Source organism: Hyperoodon ampullatus (assembly GCF_949752795.1).
Source record: "Hyperoodon ampullatus genome assembly, chromosome: 5".
Lineage (NCBI taxonomy): Eukaryota > Metazoa > Chordata > Mammalia > Artiodactyla > Ziphiidae > Hyperoodon > Hyperoodon ampullatus.
The window spans coordinates 75,754,944-75,779,013 of NC_136918.1; the positions used below are offsets into that span (position 1 = coordinate 75,754,944).

Sequence of the window (24,070 nt, forward strand, 5' to 3'; positions counted from 1 at the left end):
TGCATGAAGTATTTTTTACTTACAATTCCTCTCCTTGTTTGGCTTTCTTGTCTGACACTAAATAGACGGTTCCAAAAGTTCCACTGCCAAGTTTCTGTTGAAGTGTGTATCTTCTTGCGATCAAGGGCTTTGGACACGTGGAAACAGCTATTGATCCACTCACACACTTAGCAGCCTCTTGGAATTTCAGCATTGCTCCAAACAAGAGAGAACTGTTTGTTTGCTTATCGAAACTCAACATGCAAGTCTCCTAGGAGATGGTCAAATGCATCCAAGTAGTGTTGGTCAATGCCTTAAAGAGGAAAAATCCAGTGGTCAGGTTTAACGGGTGCTGAACTATTCCTAACAAAAAGTGTAAGTTTCTGACAGTGATACCTGTACCTTGATTAGTGGACTAAACAACCCAATATTGGTTAACTTTAATTGAGAAAATGTTAAAAGGTAGAGATACTGCAGATTCCAATAGAAGGCAGTCTTTCACAAAAACAGAGCCTTCCCTCAGGCATCTAAATTTGGCAAAACTGAGTAACAGTCAAATTTCCCCAAGTTCTGAGATGTATATATGTTTTCCAATCAATAATCTGTTTAAGATTTTATACTCCCTACCTACTTTTTAAAAAACATCCAAGTACAAGAACTTTATAATTTCCTGAAATCTACATATCTGCATCAAGCTTTATGTATTCTTTCTTCCCACCTTATGTCTATTTTGATTAATAAATGGTGAGTTAGGATTAAACCAGAAATTAGCACGTTGCTGGTTTCTTTCGATTTTTTTTCTGTAGACTTTAAACAATGATATTTGCATTTATTAGATGTGAAGAGGGATACGGATTCGAAATGAATTTTTTCCCATCCTAAGCAAATTCTGATCCAGTTTCTGAAGTTTTTTATTATGCACACTGTGTATAGAGTAATCTCCCTGGATTGGAAACAAGAAGTGTCACAAATGCAGTTCAAATCTAAAATTGTATTTTAATGTTAGCTGAACATAAATTTGTTATAGGTAAATTTGTAATTCCTCAAAAAGCTATAAATGTACAGCAGAATTATGAAAGGCAGGACTGTTTCATATGAGTATGTGATGTGCATGGTAAAGTCACTTTTATTTCATCAAAATGTAAAATGTTTTGTTAGTAATTATGAAAAGTGGTTTTATTTTAAATCTATAAGAAAAACATGATTTTAATAACTAATGAGAACAGACTGTGTAGTACAGGGAACTCTATTCAATGCTCTGTGGTGGCCTAGATGGGAAGGAAGAGGGGATATATGTACACGTGTGGCTGATTCACTTTGCTGTACAGCAGAAACTAACACAATATTGTAAAGCAACTATACTGCAATTAAAAAAAAAAAAAGGAAGGAAAACATGATTTTAAATTGAAGACTGTGCTCTGGAGTCAGGTCAGTCCATATTCAACAATTCCAAAGCTATAAGATAAAAACCTATTGTGCATAATGACAAAACAAGATGCTATCTGTGTACTTTGGGGTACATGGCCAGCGGGCTTCAGCATGGTGGTGGCCAATTACAAATATCCTTGGAACAGAACATAAACAAGGAAATGTCTATTTACAGCATTTCCCTTCTTGAAATAATGTATTAATCAGTTAAGTTTCACCTAATGCCAGTGAGAAGGAAAACTAGTAATCAGAGAAGGAAGGAAAGGAGGGAGGGAGGGAGAAACCAAATCACCTAAGTGGCTATGTGATCACGACAATACTAAAACATCAGCATTGGGTTGGAACTTCAGAGCTGGGGCCCATATGTCAAAATGCCTGAATTATGTGGATTATCAAGATTACAGAAAATATTAGTGAAATCTACTGCTGAAAAAACAACTCGAGAGCAGGGCTCCCAATGTGTCTTTGTGTGCTTCCTCTGATCACATAAAAGTGATGCTTTCTGGCCAAATTAAGCTGTTAAGAAAAATGTATGGACTCATGGCCTTTTCATCTGTACAGGACCCTTTCAGTAATCCTCCTTACTGGAGATAAAGGTCCCTGTCTAGGGAAGGTCAGAATAGTTCTGAGAAGTCCAACTTCCCAGGGGCTCTCATTTGTAAATGAGCGTTTAAGCCCAGCAGTGTCTAAGCAATGTGGCAAGGCTACAGAGTACCTCGGGACTAGGCTCCCTCTGGCCCAGCCTCCCAGTCGCAGCCCGGCCGCCCCCTCCCCAGACCACTCGGTCTCCTCAGTACGACCACAGAGCCACCCGAGAACTGGTAAGCGTCCACTCGCCCCCACCTCACAGAGGTTGTGAAGGAACCTGAGCGCAAGGAACACGCCTTCTTTATCTCTGTGCCCTCGGTGCCTGGCACACAGTAGGTTTTCAGTAAACTCTGTTAGGGCAGATAAGCGTCCAGCAGACCAGCTTGCTGCCCAAGGTGGGCGGGGGGTGTGTGTATGTGGTGGGAAAGGGAGAGACGGTTCACAAAGCTGCACGTTGACCCTTAGGGGTGGAACTGTGTGGCTGGGGGCACAGACAGGGAAGGACAGTGTTTACCAGTCTCCTCCTAGGTAACAACAAACAAGAGGAAGCAGATCTGACACCGGATTCTGCTAAAGTAAGAATCTAACCTTAAAGATAAACCTTAACCCTAAGGTTAAAAGAATAATTCCTTGCCTCAAGTATTTTAAATTTACATTTTCGCAAAGCGGGTTAACACAAACGGAGGAGGCACAAGTCACACATCCTCCCGGGACGGGAGCAGCTCCGGGAGGTAAGAGCCGAGGGAAGTGAGGAAGCGTGGGCTCGGAGGCCCGGAGAGGCGGCCCTGAAACCATCACCTTCCCGGCGCCGGGAGCCCGCGAGCCCCGAGGAGCCTCCGCGTACCTTTCCGGGTGAAGGGCGAGGGGCGGCGGCGCCGCGCGCGCCCAAGGCCAGCCAGTAACCCGGACGCCGGAAGAGCCGCCTCAAATTCTTGCAGTGGCGCCAGCGAAACTCGGGACCTAGGTTGCAGGGGCCGTTGCCAGGGAGACGGCGCGGGGCGTGCCGGGAAGTCGAGCGCGGCCGCTGGGCGCCGTTGCCAGGGAGACGGCGCGGGGCACGCCGGGAAGCCGGGGAGGTGGCCCCTAGCGGGTCACGGAGGCGGAAGTGTGGGCTGACCAAGGTGGGCGGGGAAAAGGAGGCCGGCCCAGCGGGCCTCGCTGCCCTAACCTAACAGCAGCCATTCGGAGCGTGCTTTCCAGCCTTCCTGGGCCGACCTCACGCCAGGCCCGGGGGCACCTCACCCCTCCGCGCAGTCGGCGCCGCTAGCTTCCTGGAATCGGGCTCTCGTGACGTCATACGCGGAGACTTCCGATTCCGCTCGGGAGGTCGGGCTCACGTGCCGGGAGCTCCTGGTCTCCCCCGGCTCCTGCTGGCTTGTGGTGGAGGGGCTGGTCTTCTGGGAGGACGGAGCAGGTGGGCGCTGCAGCTGCGGGCCCGGGGGGCGCGGTTTGAAGGCCTGTATTTGAGGACTTGGAGCAAATCTTTTGCGCGCCCTCCTCCTGTGTAGCGCGCATTTGTTGAACATCTTCTGTAACTAGCTTCGGTTGAGTTGACGCGGTCTCTGCTCGCATTTGCTGTACAAGACAGACTTGAGAGAAGTAGGTACCCTACAGGGTAAGGTACTGAGACAGGGCCAAGCCTAGGGTGAAGTGAGTTGGGCACTAAATGCAAGGGGAAGCCCAAAAACTCTGTGATCAAGATAAATAAATTTTAACACAATATCTTTAAAAAATCAAACTAACGCAAAAAAAAAAATACATGCTTGACAAAACCTCACGATTTTAAATAAAGACAGGATCAGTAACTGTGCCATGCTGAGCCATATTGGAGCCTGAGGCCAAAGGAGAAACCAGTAATACTTATCCTGTGACTTAGCCAGTTGGGGAAGGCTATCTTCAGTTCCTGAGACGTATATGCCAAGACAGATGAGAAGAGCCTCTGGTTAGCGTGAAACTGGAGAGTTAAGTTCCTCCAGGCTTGAAAGTTAGAACTGTGCTAATTAAGACGCCCGTAAGCCAAGGCCTCAAAGAAATTCCCAGACTCTGATAATCAAAATAGAAAAACTGGATCCATATCACTGACCCTACACACTTTAGTTAACTGAAGCCTAATGCTTTCTGTGCTATTAATTATGTTATTGAGGTTATCATTTTTATAGCTTAGGATCTTTTACGCTGACCCCACAAAACAAATATTCTGTGTTGTAGGATGGTGACTGTCTCAGTATCAAAGTCCGCAGAAGTTCAATACGTCAGCAGCCTCCGTCCCTGTCCAAAGAGCAGACTCCATGAAGCCATTGAGTTTGTGCCTTGTAACATATGGGGAAAGCGAGAGAGGATGAAAAAGCGCTCAGCTAGGTGATATTGCTTGAGAATCTAGGTAAGGACTAAGATGTTGACACCTAATGTGTTCTATTTAAAGAGCTCTTCACAACATTTGCTGTTGATATGATGGTGCTAGAAACAGTAGCTTGGTCCCCCATAAGCAACATCAATTAAAAGTGTGTTCTCTTGTTTTAAACAGGCAATTCTTCAGACAGTCATGGGTATCCGAGGACTAATGAGTTTTGTGGAAGATCATATTAATGAGTTCTTCACAGATTTGAAGTTGCGAGACACAAAAATTATCATTGACGGCTATGCCCTCTTCCACCGGCTTTGCTTCAGTTCAAACTTGGAGCTCCGGTATGGAGGGGACTATGATTCTTTTACAGATGTTGTAGAAAAATTCTTTGAATCGCTTTTTGCTTGTAAAATCTGCCCATATGTTGTTTTAGATGGAGGATGTGACATTTCTGATAAAAAGCTTAACACTTTAAAGGATCGAGCTAGGGAGAAGATCCAGATGGCCCATTCCCTTTCTGTTGGCGGGGGTGGTTATGTGTGTCCCTTACTCATCCGGGAAGTATTCATTCAGGTTCTGATCAAGCTGCGGGTACGTTTTGTCCAGTGCTTTTCAGAAGCAGATCGGGACATTATGACCCTTGCTAATCACTGGAATTGCCCCGTGTTATCGTCTGATAGTGACTTTTGCATTTTTGACCTGAAAAGTGGGTTTTGCCCATTGAATAGCTTTCAGTGGAGAAACATGAACACTATCAAGGGCACACGAGACTGCTATATCCCTGCCAAGTGCTTTTCCCTTGATGCGCTCTGCTGTCACTTCGGCAATATGAACAAAGTTCTGCTGCCTCTCTTCGCGGTGCTGTGTGGAAATGACTACGTTAATCTGCCCGTCGTGGAGACGTTCTTAAGTAAAGTATGTCTTCCTCTTGGGGCTCCCAGTTCTAAGGGGAGGAGACACCACCGGGTGCTGGGACTTCTGAATTGGTTGTCTCGTTTTGCTGACCCTACCGAAGCATTAGACAACGTTCTGAAACATCTCCCCAGAAAGAGTCAAGGAACCGTGAAGAAGCTTCTCTGTGGCTCCATGGGGGAGTACCTGCAGTCCCAGGGGAGGCTGCAGGACTTCTTCCAGCATGGTGCTTACGCCTGCCCAGACACCTGGGATCCGGGTTTACCGCCTTGGGTCCTCGCGGCCTTGGCCAGAGGCCAGCTGTCCCCTTTCATCAGCGATGCTCTGGTGCTGAGACGGACCATTCTCCACACACAGGTAGAAAACATGCAGCGACCAAACGCCCACAGAATCTCTCTGCCCATCCGGCAAGTCATCTATGGGCTCCTTGTGAATACTCCTCCAAATCCGGGAAATGTGGCCTGGGATGCACTGCCTCCTCAGCTGCCAGCTTTCAGCGAAGTGGAAAGGATTAATAAAAATATCAAAACATCAATTGTTGATGCAGTAGAACTGCCCAAGGATCATTCTGACTTAAGCAAATTGACTGAGGTAAGTGTTTGTAATACCACTGCAATTTCTATAAAGCATTTTACAGGTTACAAAGTGCTTTCATGTGTATTATCTCTCTTTAACAAACTGAGGTTGGTTGCTATATTGCCCCCATTTCATAGCTGAGAAAACTAAGACTCAGCTAAATCCTTAGCCAGGGAATTATCCATGCTAGGACTCAAACCTAGATCTTTTAGCTCCAAATTTGCCATTTCCACTGTACTTCAGTAGCATGTGTTAATCTTTGCGGTTATTACTACTACTCTTGTTGTTAACTAGCTATCAGTAGAATGGGGTTAGTGACTAAAAATAAAGGAAAGGGAAAAAAATTCTGAGCTGCAGAAAAAAGAAAGCTTACCTTTAGGCCTTGATCAAAGGCACAAATAACATCTCAGACTGCATTGGATTGCAATTAACAGGATTAATACTGATGCTTAGGCCTAATTTTTCTTTTTTATTGATGAGGACTTTTTTTTTACACTTGAGATTTATGGCATCATGGTGATTTGCTTAGTTTGATACTGAAAACTTGACTCTTAGCCTAACTCAGTGTTGATTAAACCTGAGTAACAGACCAACCCCCTTTTCAAGGTAAAAGAAATTCTCATGGATCCCAGTGTTTACTTAGTTTTTTAAATAATATTACATAAATATATTAAAAATTACAAATAGATGTGAAGCTGCTTATGTGAACACAATTAAATTTACAAATTAAATGCAGATAAACTGAATTCCAATTGCAATGGTTATTGGAGGTTTTTTTGGTTTTGTTTTTAAATTTATTTATTTATTTTTGGCTACGTTGCATCTTTGTTGCTGCCCAGGGGCTTTCTCTAGTTGCAGTGAGCAGGGGCTACTCTTCACTGCAGTGCATGGGCTTCTCATTGCGGTGGCTTCTCTTGTTGCACAGCATGGGCTTTAGGCACGTGGGCTTCAGTAGTTGTGCTGCGCCTGCTCGGTAGTTGTGGCACGCTGGATCAGTAGTTGTGGCTCACGGGCTCTAGAGTGCAGGCTCAGTAGTTGGGGCGCACGGGCTTAGTTGCTCTGTGTCATGTGGGATCTTCCCGGACCAGGGATTGAACCCGTGTCCCCTGCATTGGCAGGCAGATTCTTAACCACTGCGCCACCAGGGAAGTCCCGGGGGGATTTTGGATCCAACTCAATATTCAGACTCAGGAGACTCTCTCAGGCCACTCAGGGTGCAAGTCTGCTCCAGGATATAGGGCCACGTAACAGCGTCCGCAAAGGTTTGAATCAGGAGCGGGAGTCCTCCCAACGGTCTACACCATTGATTCTCCTGGGGGTGATTTTTCCCCCCAGGAGACACTTGGCAGTGTCTGGAGACACTTTTGATTGGCAGTACTTGAGGAGGGGTGGCTGTTGCTACTGACATGTAGTCAGGAGGAGCCAAGTATGTTGCTAAACATCTTACAGTTGACAGGACAGTGCCCCCAGCCAAGATTTATGCAGCCCAGAATGCCCACACAGGTGACCAGGAACTAGCCCTTTTAGCCTCCCCATTGGTGACAGCTCAGGCAGGAGGAACAAGATTCACATCGGTGGGTCCAGGAGCCTCCTTGGCAAGGGGGAATGACTGCTATTAGGAACAGGGTTTCTTTCTGGGGTGATGAAATGTTCTGGAACTAGAGATGGTTGCACAGGCTTATAAAGAAACTAAAACTACTTTAAAAGGGTGAATTTTATGACATGGAAATTATATCTCAATTAAAGAAGGAAAACGTCCCACTGGCCTCCTTCCCCACGGGATCTAATCTTTCTTGTAACAATTCCATAGACATAGCTTCTGAGGTCCCTGCAAGGGACATGCCTGATTACAAGTCACTGCACTCAGGGAAGCCCCAAGATAGGGCGTCCCCATCTGGTTTGTACAGTTCATTTATTGTGTAAGTCTAGATACAATTTTACAGGAGTCATTCTTATCATGCTAAGTAGCACAGCTGACTAACTTTATCATGTTTCCAGGTTTAAAGAACTGGAGAGTTGAGCATAGGTCAGATTCCAAACAAGGAATTTATTAAAACTTTACCCACACCAGAAAAATTGAAATTAGCAATGGTGTGGCTATTAGCACAACTGACGCTGTCCCGAGCCCTTACAGCTCTTCCTATCCTTTCACTGACCCTACCTGGGACTGTACTGTGCCGTCAGTCACTCCTCTGCATCAAGGGCTTTGTGGTTAATAGAGACTGTTTAATAATCATTAGGACCAGGTGGCCTCTATGCTCTGTTAGTCCCCAAACAATGAAAACCTTTTCTGACGTACTCACAGCACTCATGAGACCGGCTGGCTACCCATTCATGAATCTTGACTTAGGAATGCACGCCCTGTTTCCAAACACCACCACGCCCAAAGGTTAACTATAAATTGTCCCAGTGGCCCCGCAGCCGTGTGCAGTGCATTTGCACATGCTTCCGATTAATCGTTGTCCACCAGATCCCGATCCCACCCTGACTACGTTACCCGCTGATAAACGGATCCAATGACTACATGGAGCTGCCGGCCTCGTTTTTCAGTCTCAGGATGCCTTCTCAGTTTGGTGGGCACTTATTGCCTCCACCCTCCAACAGCAACATTCTGAAGGAGGTTTTGCTGAAATTACATTTCTCCTCACAACATAAATGGTGCTATGTTGGAGGGCTTTTTTTTTTTTTTTTTTTTTATGGCTTTATTGAGAAGTGTTTTTAATGTGCATACTCTGATGAGTTTTGACGTACATTTACATCCATGAATCCATCCTACAGTTAAGATAATGAATGTATCCATCAGCCCTAAACATTTCCTTTGCCTCTCTGCCCTTCATCCTTCCCTCAGTGTGTACACATAGCAAAGTGCACAGATAATTTACACCTTGATGAGTTCTTACCAGCTCAACAGTTCCATGTAAAGGGCACCCAGATGAAGATTCATTATCAGCACCCCTGCTTTCCCCAGTGTGGTTACAGTCACCCCCTCCCTTACCCCTTGTACTCACTGTTCTGATCTCTAACAACCTTGAATACTTCTGTTTTTACACTTTATAAATCGTCTGGCTTCTTTTATTCAACATGGTGTTCATGAGATTCATTCATATCACTGTGCATAGTTGTAGATCTTTCATTTCTCATTGTTGTGTATTTTTACCTTGTGGGAATATACCACAATTGACTTCCATTTTATAGCTGATGGGCATTTGTGCAGTTTGCAGTTTGGGCTATTATGAATAGTGCTATGAACATCCGAGTGCACAGCATTTAGTAGAAATACGGTCACCTTTCTGTTGCACATATAACTAGGAGTGGAGTTGCTGGGACATAAGACACATGTATGTTCAGCTTAGAAGACACATTGCCAAGTGCACAGTGGTTTTACCAATAAATATTCCGACCAGCAGTTTATGAGAGTTCTTCTTACTTTATACCCTTGCCCTTACTTGGTATCTTCTATACTTCTAAAAAATTTTAGCTTGGGCTTCCCTGGTGGCGCAGTGGTTGAGAGTCCGCCTGCCGATGCAGGGGACACGGGTTCGTGCCCCGGTCTGGGAAGATCCCACATGCCGCGGAGCAGCTGGGCCCGTGAGCCATGGCCACTGAGCCTGCGCGTCCGGAGCCTGTGCTCCGCAACGGGAGAGGCCACAACAGTGAGAGGGACACATATAGACTGGAAAGCAAAATTTTAGCTGTTCTTTTTTTTTTATTTAAACAGATTTTTATTAGCTTTATTCTTTTTTTTATTTTATTTATTTTTTTATACAGCAGGTTCTTATTAGTTATCCATTTTATACATATTAGTGTATATATGTCAATCCCTATGGCCCAATACATCACACCACCACCACCACCACCCCACCGCTTTCCCCTCTTGGTGTCCATACGTTCTCTACATCTGTGTCTCAATTTCTGCCCTGCAAACCAGTTCATCTGTACCATTTTCCTAGGTTCCACATATATGCGTTAATATACGATATTTGTTTTTCTCTTCCTGACTTACTTTGCTCTGTATGACAGTCTCTAGATTCATCCACATCTCTACAAATGACCCAATTTCGTTCCGTTATATGGCTGAGTAATATTCCATAGTATATATGTACCACATTTTCTTTATCCATTCATCTGTTGATGGGCATATAGGTTGCTTCCATGACCTGGCTATTGTAAATAGTGCTAAAGTGAACATTGGGGTGCATGTGTCTTTTTGAACTATGGTTTTCTCTGGGTATATGCCCAGTAGTGGGATTCCTGGGTCATATGGTAATTCTATTTTTAGTTTTTTAAGGAACCTCCATACTGTTCTCCATAGCGGCTGTATCAATTTACATTCCCACAAACAGTGCAGCGGAGTTCCCTTTTCTCCACACCCTCTCCAGCATGTGTTGTTTGTAGATTTTCTGGTGATGCCCATTCTAACTGGTGTGAAGTGATACCTCATTGTAGTTTTGATTTGCATTTCTCTAATACTTAGTGATGTTGAGCAGCTTTTCATGTGCTTCTTGGACATCTGTATGTCTTCTTTGGAGAAATGTCTATTTAGGTCTTCTGCCCATTTTTGGAATGGGTTGTTTGTTTTTTTAATATTGAGCTGCATGAGCTGTTTATACAATTCGGAGATTAACCCTTTGTCCGCTGATTCGTTTGCAAATATTTTCTCCCATTCTGAGGGTTGTCTTTTCATCTTGTTTATGGTTTCCTTTGCTGTGCAAAAACTTTTAAGTTTCATTAGGTCCCATTTGTTTATTTTTGTTTTTATTTCCATTACTCTAGGAGGTGGATCAAAAAAGATCTTGCTGTGATTTATACCAAAGAGTGTTCTTCCTATGTTTTCCTCTGAGAGTTTTATAATGTTCAGTCTTACATTTAGTTCTCTAATCCATTTTGAGTTTATTTTTGTGTATGGTGTTAGGGAGTGTTCTAATTTCATTCTTTTACATGTAGCTGTCCAGTTTTCCCAGCACCACTTATTGAAGAGACTGTCTTCTCTCCATTGTATATCCTTGCCTCCTTTGTCATAGATTAGTTGACCATAGGTGCATGGGTGTATCTCTGGGCTTTCTATCCTGTTCCACTGATCTGTATTTCTGTTTTTGTGCCAGTACCATATTGTCTTGATAACTGTAGCTTTGTAATATAGTCTGAAGTCAGAGAGTCTGATTCCTCCAGCTCTGTTTTTTTCCCTCAAGACTGCTTTGACTATTCGGGGTCTTTTATGTCCCCATATAACTTTTAAGATTTTTTGTTCTAGTTCTATAAAAAATGCCATTGGTAATTTAATAGGGATTGCATTGAATCTGTAGATTGCTTTGGGTAGTAGAGTCATTTTCACAATATTGATTCTTCCAATCTAAGAACATGGTATATGTCTCCATCTGTTTGTATCATCTTTAATTTCTTTCATCAGTGTCTTATAGTTTTCTGCACACAGGTCTTTTGTCTCCCTAGGTAGGTTTATTCCTAGGTATTTTATTCTTTTTATTGCAATGGTAAATGGGAGTGTTTCCTTAATTTCTCTTTCAGATTTTTCATCATTAGTGTATAGGAATGCAAGAGATGTCTGTGCATTAATTTTGTGTCCTGCAACTTTACCAAATTCATTGATTAGCTCTAGTTGTTTTTTGGTGGCATCTTTAGGATTCTCTATGTATAGCATCATGTCATCTGATAAGTGACATGTTTTACTTCTTCTTTTCCAATTTGTGTTCCTTTTATTTCTTTTTCTTCTCTGATTGCCGTGGCTAGGACTTCCAAAACTATGTTGAATAATAGTGGTGAGAGTGGACATCCTTGTCTTGTTCCTGATCTTAGACGAAATGCTTTCAGGTTTTCACCATTGAGAATGATGTTTGCTGTGGGTTTGTCATATATGGCCTTTATTATGTTGAGGTAGGTTCCCTCTATGCCCACTTTCTGGAGAGTTTTTATCATAAATGGGTGTTGAATTTTGTTGAAAGCTTTTTCTGCATCTACTGAGATGTTCATATGGTTTTTCTTCTTCAGTTTGTTAATATGGTGTATCACATTGATTGATTAGCATATATTGAAGAATCCTTGCATCCCTGGGATAAATCCCACTTGATCATGGTGTATGATCCTTTTAATGTGTTGATGGTTTCTGTTTCCTAGTACTTTGTTGAGGATTTTTGCATCTATATTCATCAGTGATACTGGTCTGTAATTTTCTTTTTTTGTGGTATCTTTGTCTGGTTTTGGTATCAGCGTGGTGGTGGCCTCATAGAATCAGTTTGGGAGTGTTCCTTCCTCTGCAAATATTTGGAAGAGTTTGAAAAGGATGGGTGTTAGCTCTTCTCTAAATGTTTGATAGAATTCACCTGTGAAGCCATCTGGTCCTGGACTTTTGTTTGTTGGAAGATTTTTAATCACAGTTTCAATTTCATTACTTGTAATTGGTCTATTCATATTTTCTATTTCTTCCTGGTTCAGTCTTGGAAGGTTATAGCTTCCTAAAAATTTGTCCATTTCTTCCAGGTTGTCCATTTTATTGGCATAGAGTTGCTTGTAGTAGTCTCTTAGGATGCTTTGTATTTCTGTGGTGTCTGTTGTGACTTCTCCTTTTTCTTTTCTAATTTTATTGATTTGAGTCATCTCCCTCTTTTTCTTGATGAGTCTGGTTAATGGTTTATCAATTTTGTTTATCTTCTCAAAGAACCAGCTTTTAGTTTTATTGATCTTTGCTATTGTTTTCTTTGTTTCTGTTTCATTTATTTTTGCTCTGATCTTTATGATTTCTTTCCTTCTGCTAACTTGGGGTTTTGTTTTTCTTTCTCTAGTTCTTTTAGGTGTAAGGTTAGATTGTCTATTTGAGATTTTTTTGTTTCTTGAGGTAGGCTTGTATAGCTATAAACTTCCCTCTTAAAACTGCTTTTGCTGTATCCCATAGATTTTGGATCGTCCTGTTTTCATTGTCATTTTTCTCTAGGTATTTTTTGATTTCCTCTTTGATTTCTTCAGTGATCTCTTGGTTATTTAGTAATGTATTGTTTAGCCTCCATGTGTTTGTGTTTTTTACATTTTTTCCCCCAGTAATTGATTTCTAATCTCATAGTGTTGTGGTCAGAAAAGATGTTTGATATGATTTCAGTTTTCTTAAATTTACTGAGGCTTGATTTGTGACCCAAGATGTGATCTCTCCTGGAGAATGTTCCGTGTGCACTTGAGAAGAAAGTGTAATCTGCTGTTTTTGGATGGAATGTCCTATAAATATCAATTAAATCTATCTGGTCTATTGTGTCATTTAAAGCTTGTGTCTCCTTATTAATTTTCTGTTTGGATGATCTGGCCATTGGTGTAAGTGAGGTGTTAAAGTCCCCCACTATTATTGTGTTACTGTCTATTTCCTGTTTTATAGCTGTTAGTTGCCTTACGTATTGAGGTGCTCCTGTGTTGGGTGCATATATATTTATAATTGTTGTATTTTCTTCTTGGATTGATCCCTCGATCATTATGTAGTGCCCTTCCTTGTCTCTTGTAACATTCTGTATTTTAAAGTCTATTTTATCTGATATGAGTATTACTGCTCCAGCTTTCTTTTGATTTCCATTTGCATGGAGTATCTTTTTCCATCCCCTCACTTTCAGTCTATATGTGTCCCTAGGTCTGAAATGGGTCTCTTGTAGACAGCATATATATGGGTGTTGTTTTTGTATCCATTCAACGAGCCTGTGTCTTTTGGTTGGAGCATTTAATCCATTTACGTTGAAGGTAATTATCAATATGTATGTTCCTATTACCATTTTCTTAATTGTTTTGGGTTTGTTTTTGTAGGTCCTTTTCTTCTCTTGTGTTTCCCACTTAGAGAAGTTCCTTTTGCATTTGTTGTAGAGCTGGTTTGGTGGTGCTGAATTCTCTTAGCTTTTGCTTGTTTGTAAAGCTTTTGATTTCTGCATCAAATCTAATAAGATCCTTGCCGGCTAGAGTAATCTTGGTTGTAGGTTCTTCCCTTTCATCACTTTAAGTGTATCATGCCACTCCCTTCTGGCTTGTAGAGTTTCTGCCGAGAAATCAGCTGTTAACCATATGGGAGTTCCCTTGTATGTTATTTTTCCCTTGCTGCTTTCCATAATTTTTCTTTGTCTTTAATTTTTGCCTATTTGATTACTATGTGTCTTGGCGTGTTTCTTCTTGGGTTTATCCTGTATGGGACGCTCTGCACTTCCTGGACTTGGGTGGCTATTTCCTTTCCCATGTTAGGGAAGTTTTCTAGTATAATCTCTTCAAATATTTTCTCGGGTCCTTTCTCTCTCTCTTCTCCTCTGGGACCCCTATGATATGAATGTTGTTGCGTTTAATGTTGTCCCAGAGGTCTCTTGGGCTATCTTCATTTCTTTTCGTTCTTTTTTCTTTATTCTGTTCCGCAGCAGTGAATTCCACCATTCTGTCTTCTAGGTCACTTATCCGTTCTTCTGCCTCAGTTATTCTGCTATTGATTCCTTCTAGGGTATTTTTCATTTCAGTTATTGTATTGTTCATCTCTGTTTGTTTGTTCTTTCATTCTTCTAGGTCTTTGTTAAACATTTCTTGCAACTTCTGATCTTTGCCTCCATTCTTTTTCGGAGGTCCTGGATCATCTTCACTATCATTATTCTGAATTCTTTTTCTGAAAGGTTGCCTATCTCCACTTCATTTAGTTGTTTTTATGGGGTTTTATCTTGTTCCTTCATCTGGTACATAGCCCTCTGCCTTTTCATCTTGTCTGTCTTTCTGTGAATGTGGTTTTTGTTCCACAGGCTGCAGGATTGTAGTTCTTGCTTCTGCTGTCTTTCCTCTGGTGGATTAGGCTATCTATGAGGCTTGTGCAAGTTTCCTCATGGGAGGGACTGGTGGTGGTAGAGCTGGCTGTTGCTCAGGTGGGCAGAGCTCAGTAAAGTTTTAATGTGCTTGTCTGCTGATGGGTGGGGCTGGGTTCCCTCCCTGTTGGTTGTTTGGCTTGAGGTGACCCAACACTGGAGCCTACCCAGGCTCTTTGGTGGGGCTTATGGCAGACTCTGGGAAGGCTCATGCCAAGGAGTACTTCCCAGAACTTCTGCTGCCAGTGCCCTTGTCCTCACAGTGAGACACAGCCACCCCCCACCTCTGCAGGAGACCCTCCAACAGTAGCAGGTACGTCTGGTTCAGTCTCCTATGGGGTCACTGCTCCTTCCCCTGGGTCCCAATGCACACACTACTTTGTGTGTGCCCTCCAAGAGTAGAGTCTCTGTTTCCCCCAGTCCTGTTGAAGTCCTGCAATCAAATCCTGCTAGCCTTCAAAGTCTGATTCTCTAGGAATTCCTTCTCCCTTTGCCGGACCCCCAGGTTGGGAAGCCTGACGTGGGGCTAAGAACCTTCACTCCAGTGGTTGGACTTCTGTGGTATAAGAGTTCTCCAGTCTGTGAGTCACCCACCCAGCAGTTATGGGATTTGATTTTATTGCGATTGCGTCCCTCCTACCGTCTCATTGTGGCCTCTCCTTTGTCTTTGGATGTGGGGTATCTTTTTTGGTGAGTTCCAGCGTCTTCCTGTCGATGATTGTTCAGCAGTTAGTTGTGATTCTGGTGCTCTCACAAGAGGGAGTGAGAACACGTCCTTCTACTCCACCCAATTTTAGCTGTTCTTATGGTTGCCATCATTTTAGCCAATTTGGTGGGTGTTAGTTTGCATTTCTCTGATGACTTATTTGAACACCTTTGCATGTGTTCACTGGCCATTTGCATATTCTGTTAAGTTTCTATTCAAAGTCTTTTGCCCATTTTCCTGTGTTTTGGTTTATTTCTATATACAGGTCCTTTGTCACATAACATTGTGGGAGCATACTGTGGGTTGTCTTTTCACTCAAGTATGTTTTGCTGAACAAAAGTTCTTAATACACTCTAATCTAAAATTTTGTTATTTATGCCTGTCACTTTTGTGACCTACTTAAGAAATTATTGCCTGCTCCAAGGTCATGAAAAATATTTTTGCCTTTTACACTTAGATCTGAAATCTATCTAGAATTGATTTGTTTGTGTATGTGGTGTGACATAGGGGTCAGGACACTTTTCCCCATGAAAATCCTGTTGAGTCAATGAGTACAGCAGGTGGATTATACTCCTGGCTCAGTGGAGGTGACAGGTGTTCTCATCACGTACTTGTATTCAAAGTGGGGTGAGATTTTAGTTCAGTGTCTGTGCGGTGACATCATTTGGCTTTCCCTTGGCACCATCAATTCTGCATTTTAGCTCAATGTTGTTAGCTCTAATTAGCCCATGATAATTCTAAAGGGAATCAGGTGCAAATATGATTCCAAAGGTGTGCAGGTACAAGTATGGAGACTTTGTGATAATATCTTCATTTTGTATGCTTAACATGATGTGACAGTAATACTTCATCTGCTCTGTGCCAGCTCTTGTAATAGAAAATTTATACAATCTCTCATTTATTTCCCACAGTAACCGCCTAGGGTAGAGTTTCCATTTTGGCTGTGTCACTTGCAGTGGACAGAGCACCATTCAGGTTAACCCGTGAGAGGCTAACCATAAGGAGAGATGGAAGGGATCATTCTTGGGGAGTAAGTCAGTGCCAAGCCCCACCTCCCTCCGGGTGCCTCTGCCTCTGAGGCAGCTTCTTCTGCAGACTTGTAACATGGGATGAACCCTAACTAGATTTAAGGCCTATGAGCTGAGTAGTCCCCCTTGGGGAAGGGAACAAGAACTAGTGGGTTCCATGAAACATCTGTGTAACTCATTCTAGTGCCCATTTTACAGATGATCAGACCTGACTGTAGAAAAGCTCAGAAACTCGCTCAAGGCTGCAGAGTTAGTGAGGGCAGAACCTCTCTGAAGTCAAAGCCCAGACTCTGCTTGGTTCATAGAAGTTGTAACTTGGCTAGAGAATTCAATAATTTAAGCATTATATGTCAGAAAAGAATTCATGTATTTTCTTAGCTTTGCATGGTAGGTCTTTCTATCAGTTTAGATTATGAGGAATATATTTAAATTTAAGAAGTTAATGCTACTTCCCATAGGGGTGATTGACTGTACTGTAAACCAGTTTGCGTATTTCTAATTTTTAAATTTTTATGACAGTATCAAATTATTAAAACCAGTACCTATAAATCATTGTATTAAAGTTGTCATATTGATGATGAACCTGTTTTGTCAGTTACAACGTGTTTTACTTCAAGTTAACATCTCTGTTTTCAGCTGTCAACTCACTTACTTACTGACTAGGTGTTAGGTGCCAAGAAATGTGCCAGACTGTCTCATCCTTCCAGAAAATTAAGGAAATATTTTCTGGGTGTGTGCAGACACCAGTAATACAAACTATTTTTTTTCCTCTTAGAGTTTGATTGTGAAGTCGCCCAGAGATGCTCTTTTAATAGCCCTAATTTCCTTATCTGTAAAAGTGTGTGACCTGCAAGGTTCCTTACGGTTCTTAAATCTTAAGATTCATAGTAAATCAACTATACTTCAATTTTTTAAAAAAATGGAATAAAAATCAACAAAAAAAAAGAAGAAGAAAAAAAGATTCCTTAAGGCAAAATTATGTCAACCAGAAGCCGAAGCCCTCATAGCTGTTTACTTCCTTTTATTTGAAGCCTGGAGTGAAAGTTGGTGTGGTATGTTATTACAAGGACAATGCGGGCAGCCCTTAAATATTCCTATTTGCTGGAATATACCTGCCACTAGAAGCGGCCGCCCTGGGACAATCCCCGTGCGGGAGAACACAGACAATAAGACATTCAGCTGGGTTGGGACATGAGTCAGGACCCATCCCAAGCAGAAGGCTGCATGGGATGCTGCAGAGGGTGCATGTGGTTGAAGTCTGCCTTCTGGAGGTGATTGGTGATGGCGTCACAGAGGAGGGGGGCCTGAACAGTCACTGGCAGGTAAGGGTAGGGTTGAGCATAGATCTTTGTTTCTTAAAGCAGAAGAGTTAAAATGCAGATTCCTGGGCTCCCCTCATTTACTGAATCAGTTTAAGGGGTGGGGCCTGAGGATTGCTTTAACAAGTTTCCCAGGTGACAGGCACACTGCAGATGCCCAACAGCCTGCATGGGAGATGGACTGACGCGAGCAAGGGCTGTGCAGCGGGAAGAGACAGCACGTCCAGCCAGTCACCGCATTTATTACGCCCCTTATGAAGGTTCTAATTTTGAGTGTGGCTGATTTTTTTCCACAGGAAGATAAGAAACCGACCTAGAGAATGAGAAAGAAAGACATTCTCCAAAGTAACTTACAGAATGTTTGGTGTATATTTTCAGCTCTCCTTGGCTAGACGGCAGATACTTCTGTTAGAAACGCTGAAAGTGAAACAGAGCATCCTGGACCCAATCCCTGCTGCGTTGAAGTTGCCCATCGCCGTCAGCTGCTACTGGGTGCAGCACACGGAGGCCAAGGCAAAGCTGCATCATCTGCAGGCCTTACTTCTGGGAATGCTGATGGGACCCTTGCATGCCATGATCAACAGCCCTGGTAGGTATCTGGAAGTCCCAAGAGTATGTTTTTGCATGTTACTTGCATGTAATCAAACGTTTAAACAAACAAACAAAAATTCTCGGATTATTTACTTCCATCAGTTATATCAGAACTTAGAAGCGGGGCACCAAAATGTCACTCATTCCTTGTAGATCTTTCTGAGTGTTCCGCGTACCAGGTCAGTACTGGAGGGCTTGACCTCAAGGGCACAGCAGTGAAGATGCGCTGATGCTGCCTCACCCACCTGTCCTGTGGCACCTGACGCTCAGTCTGTAAAGCGTGACCATGATGTACATTTTGTGCTCCGTGTTCCCTGTCCTTCTCTTCAGTGCAGCAGCAGCATTTCCCCTGGAGACTTAAGTAAAATTGCCCATTAGTGAAACTTAAGAATACCTACAATTACTGTAAACATTCATGCTTGTGCTGTTTTGTGTTGTTTATTTTTTTACTTTCTTTTTTCTCCACTGTAAGTTTCAATTAGTATATGAGTTGTGATGGTAGAAATGGTAACTTCTCTTTCTATTAGAGAAATACACTTCGAGGCAGTTTCATCTTTATTTAAACATCAGGTGAAATAAAGATGCATTGGAGCACTTCAATCCTCTAATGGGATTATTCTCTTTACAAAATTATGAATGCTTTATCCAAACATGTATACTAGTTGTCACACTCTAGAACAGTACTAACGTGATAGCTACTAGCCACAGGTGGCTATTTAAAATTTAAAATTCAGTTTCTCAATGCACTTGCCACATTCCAAGTGCCTAGTAGCCACAGGTGGCTAGAGGCTGCTGTACTGGACAGCACAGATGTAGAACATTCCCATCACTGCAGAAAGTTCTGGACAGCACTACTCTGGCATTTACTGTTTAAAATAAGTTCATGAAAGGATGAGCCAGCACAGACTCCAGGACACCCCAAAGTGGAAGAGCAGCTGTCAGAAGGGACTGTTGCACAGCAAGTTAAGTTCCGGCCCACTGCTGGTTAGGACACAAGTTTAGGGTGTTTCCTCTCATTGAACATAAATATAGTTTAAGAAAATTCTCAGAGCACCAGTCTATTAAGTTTTTACCTGAGTCGAACAGAAGGGGCATGTCAAGGGTCTGTTTCTTTTCTTTTAGGAATGTGGACCCCATACCCAGGCAGGCTCAGTGCCTTGCTGCTTGCTCATTGGTAAAAGGTGGGCCTCCTTTTCCTTCCTTCCAGGTTGGTCCGGAAGGCAGGCTGCACGTGGAGCCGGGAACAGGCAGGTTTCCTGGGGTGGCTGCTGCTTGTCCTCTACCACTGAGGAAGTGGCTGATTTGCCCCATTCTCTATGAGTCATATCTTATTCTCTTCCCATAAAACAGAAGTTAAAGCGTGTTTTGAACACACGGCTGTTTCTTTAAGGAAATGTAGTGAAACAGAACAGTAAAGGGAAGGGGATTTTTCATAGAGACAGATTTAGGGTTTGGAGAGTTCAGATGCAGATGTGTTTAAAGTCAGGTAGTAGATTAGAGGAAGAGATACTATTGTAAGGAAAAAGATAAAGAATTTGGGGTTGAATAAAGTTAGGTTGTCATTAAAAGGGCATCTCAGTATAAATATTTCAGTTTATACATTGAAAGGCTTTTACATTGACATGAAAATAGAAAAGAGCCAAAAAAGAAAAGCATTTTGGTTATTCAGTTTTTTTCTTTATGGAATTTGAAGTTTTATATATGGAGAAAATTACAAGATGATACAGTGTTTTTGGAAATACTGCCCTTGGGTCGTGTCTTTATCTAGATGAGGAAGCTCTGCAGGGCGGTGGTGCTGAGATGCTGTATGAAGAGCTGCAGAGAGTGAAGGCACAGCCGGGCCTGAGGCTGGACTTAGACACAGCTCATGTCTTCTGTCAGTGGCAGTGCTGCCTTCAGATGGGGCTGTATCTCAACCAACTGCTGTCCACGCCTCTCCCAGAGCCAGACCTAACTCGGTAAGCACCCAGGAAACTAGTGCAGATGGCTGCATGTAGAAGTAAATACTTCAGTTTACATTTAACGCAAAGAAGTTTTTTTTAAAACAATCAAACTTAGTATATAACTGGTCTTGGATCACTGTTAAAGCTGAAGAGCTGTAATATTAAATTTTTAAAATATTAAATTACTTCCATATTTCCAAAGAAAGTTTCCATGATTTTTTTAAGTTTTCCAAATTTAAAAAAATCGGTTCATTAAAATAAAAATAAGAGGCACAGTTGTTGGTAGAATATAGCTCTTTCCCTCATTTCTTTCAGGTCTTTATTCAAATATCACGTTATAAAGGCTTTTTCTGATCATCCTACTGAAATATTATTCTCTGCTTCCAATTTCTCTAGTCCTATTACTCTTCTGTATTTTTGATTGATAATTGCATTTCTAACCACTCAGCATATTGTTTACTCATTCATTGATATTAAATGCTTACTCTGTGCTAGGGCATAGTGAGCAAAACATTTAAAAAGTCTGTGCTGTCACAGAGCTTTTATTTTAGTGAGGTGACTGTTAGATGCTTATGTATATTTTTTTTATTTGGGGCTTTTGTTTTGCCAGGCAGGTGTGAAGAAGGGAGAGACAGCCTCTCCCTGCCAGAAGTGGTTTAACGTTCAACTATAGAGTGTAAGCTGCGTAAGAAGGAAAGGATAGCAGTAGGGTGTGAGCCAGTAAAAAGGGTGGTAGGATCAATGGATTGGACATCATGATGATTATCCGTTCAAGAGGGTGAGTGAGGAAGATAAAAGGGAGATGGTTAGAAAATGGAGTTGATATTACATATGTGCTTTGTCTCTTCACTTGAAGATAAGCTCTGGGTGTGTGCTGGGACTTGCCTGTTTTGTTTACCGTTGTAGTCCCAGTGCCTAGCAATAAGTACTCAAATACTTGTTGAATTAATGAGTGCTATATGGAGGCCTGTCATATATGCTAGTTTGACTTGAAATATTTCAAGTTGAAAGCTTCCTAGCAGTACATAGTGTTGTTAATGTTACTGAACGCAAGTCTGTGTGTCTGACCCACAGTGAGGCCAAACAGTACCAAAACATTGGAGTTTGGAGCAGAGAAAGGTTTATTGCAGGGCCCTGCAAGGAGATGGGTGGCTCATGCCTTAAAAACCCCAACTCCCTGAGAGCTTTCAGCAAAGCCCTTTTATAGGAAAGGTGAGGGAGGCACATGGTTAGTTGTTGCAGACTTCCTGGTGTCAGATCCTCTGTTCTTGAGGTCAGGTCACCATGTTCCTATAAACCTCTAACAAAACAAATGTTATCCTCCGTTCTAAAGGGAAAGGGAAAGGGAGGCATTTAATTCTGTCTCCATGCCTCCTTGTGGCTTTTAACACTTAACAAATCCCAGAAGCGAAGTGACATCATTACCCTTCATTTTACCTGTTCAAAGTCCCAAGGATGGACTTTCGCCCTCCTAGGTCCAGGCCCTGGCTAAGAGGAGGGGGTCCCTGCGGGGGCTGGTTACCCTGCCCCGGAGCGTTCGTCTGTCCGGCACCCAGTCTGGGTCCTCCTGCCAGTGCCCAGGCCCAACGGGAGAGGCAGATCTCAGCTGGCGGCGCCCTCAGGGCCTGGCCCCCAGACCCTGCCCAGCCGGCATCACTGAGGGAGCCAGGCGCCCAGGACCCCGCCGGCCCTCAAACTGGCCCCCAGTTCCCCCAGCTCACCCGCCGGCCCCAAGGCCGGCGGGCCTAGGAGCCAGGGAGAAGGCTGTGATCCGCCTCTCACCGCACTCGCTGTCCCAGCACAGCTGCGAGCTGACTGCTGCTGGAGGGGGACCGCTGTCCCATCTGCCAGTCCTGGCTAAGGGCTGCATGCCCACCCCGCCCCCTGTACTGAGCGTGGCGCCCCCCCCACACGTCGGCCCGCCGGGCCTGCCAGCTGAACACTCGGCAGCACTAGGGCCTCAGCTGCCCCAAGGCCCCCCGCCGGCTCCTTGGGAGCCGCCTCCACACGCAAGTTCCCAGGAACGAGCTGCAGCCACAGGGCGGTGTGGCGTCAGCTGGCTGAACCGGTGCTGCAACCTGGGGCGGCCACGCAAACCTGCCGGCCCGGCCCCTATTACATTCCTACACCCTAGACCTCTCTACCAATTAAGATTGATTGGCGTTTGACCTATGGATTCTTTATTCCTTTCCTTTACTAATTTTGATCATCCTTGACTGGATCCTCTCTAGTGACCACGGATCCCTATAAAACAAGACAGCGGAAACAGTTCCCTCGATAATGATTTCAGCAGGAGAGTTGTTCCTGCATCTCAGCATCACCAAGGCTCTTTAAATGATGATTTTACACTGAGTAAATGATGGTTCTCCATCAGTTGCTAAGGTACCAGTCAGTCAACCCTGGAAGTAAGTTAATATGTTAAATCTGTGGCTTCCAGTTCTTCCCCAGCTTATATTTGTGGAGTTGGTTTTTAATCCAAGTGAATGAATGACCTCGCAAATGATACGATTAAATTTTCTCATATTTCAACAGACTGCCTGTTTGTCCTATCAGAGGCATTTTTAACTCCTTGTCTTTGAAGTGTTAAGAGGCCTGCTCAACTTTGGGCTAGTTGGAGAACCAGCAAGCATCCATCATTTAATTTGTTGATAAAAAGTTCTAAGTATCATTAGCCAAGAAGTAATCTCTGTAAAAATTCAGTTCCTTCTTTCAAGAAACAGATTATTCTCGAGTAACTTTAATAATGATTTTATAGAAGCAGCGCTCTCAGTGTTTGATGCGTCTGTTGAAGCCACGTTAGTGAGTTGTCCTAGTGCAGGAACCTCTGCTGTAACGACACCCTCTTCTCTCCCCTGAGCAGACTGTACAGCGGGAGCCTGGTGCACGGGCTGTGCCGACAACTGCTGACGTCGGCCTCGGTGGAGAGCCTCCTGCACGTGTGTCCTGAGGCCCAGCAACTCTATGAGCGTATGTTCAGTGCCACTAGGTCGTGTGCCCCTGCTGAACTAGTCCTACCAAAGGGTAAATCAAAAAAAAGAAGGCAGAAGAAACGAGGTACCCCCTGGTCAGAGAACAGAGTGGGGACCACCTTGAACGCTAGGAGTTGGCATGAGGGAGGCAATCGGTTTGAGCTGTTGATGGTGGGGACCTTGGAGGAGCACATGGAGGCCCCGGAGCTCACATAAACTCAGTTGCAACCAGGTTGGGATTCTTACCGAAAATTTGTATTACCTCCCTTGAAATGATTGACTTTCTTTTAGAATTAAATCTGTTAAAGGATAAACACTGCAGTATTTTGAATTCCAAAGTACTTTGTATTCTGCTTTTAATAAATACATGGTTTAAGTAAACTTCTGTATTTTTTCAACACGTGAAAGAAAACATGTTTGCACTTGCCATATTCCACTTTAGTAAGTTAATAATAGTCTATAACCTTCAAATTGTGGCAACTCAGCCAAGCTATGTTTTCAAAAAGAACAGAAGTCCTACATCAGTTACTTCCTATAAGCTGAAGCTGGGTTATCATCATTTAACACAACTTTTTTACAACTGTCTCCCCTTCATCCTTTATTATGAAAGGTCTGGGCCCCAGAAGATAGACGTGAGGAAGCCAGACAGAAAAGGAGAACTTTAAGTACTTTGTCAAAGAGCCCATGGCAGGGCTGATGAGCATTTTAGATGTGCTCCAGTTTTTATTTTACTTATTTTTTAAATTTCTTTTAATTTTTTTTTTTTTTTTTTTTTTAGTTTATTCATTTTGGGCTGCATTGGGTCTTCATTGCTGCGTGCGGGCTCTAGTTGCAGTGAGCGGGGGCTACTCTTCATTGTGGTATGCGGGCTTCTTAT

The 24,070-nt window shown here is 43.1% G+C and overlaps 2 protein-coding genes across 3 annotated transcripts in view; one reads left to right on the forward strand and one right to left on the reverse strand.

The window, feature by feature from the left end:
- The window catches only part of NEK11 (NIMA related kinase 11), a gene marked incomplete at its 3' end in the record, with an annotated part of 277,346 nt that extends 277,118 nt beyond the window's left edge, over window positions 1-228 (reverse strand). Inside the window, 1 exon segment of the mRNA XM_079705252.1 lies at window positions 24-228. Within this exon segment, the coding sequence (XP_079561378.1) occupies window positions 24-193 (170 nt within the window). The 5' untranslated portion in view covers window positions 194-228.
- Window positions 229-4,537: 4,309 nt separating this feature from the next.
- On the forward strand, window positions 4,538-23,564 carry ASTE1 (asteroid homolog 1; the record flags this gene model as incomplete). 2 transcript variants are annotated; one of them, XM_079704184.1, is made up of 4 exons in its annotated part: window positions 4,538-5,842; window positions 18,069-18,279; window positions 20,050-20,239; window positions 23,043-23,564. In XM_079704184.1, the coding sequence occupies 4 exons, from the start codon at window positions 4,538-4,540 to the stop codon at window positions 23,407-23,409; spliced, it is 2,073 nt and encodes a 690-aa protein (XP_079560310.1). In that variant the 3' UTR covers window positions 23,410-23,564. The 2 variants fall into 2 exon arrangements, with proteins under 2 accessions (XP_079560310.1, XP_079560311.1); XM_079704185.1 differs by having other exon boundaries at window positions 23,085-23,564.
- Window positions 23,565-24,070: the final 506 nt, after the last annotated feature.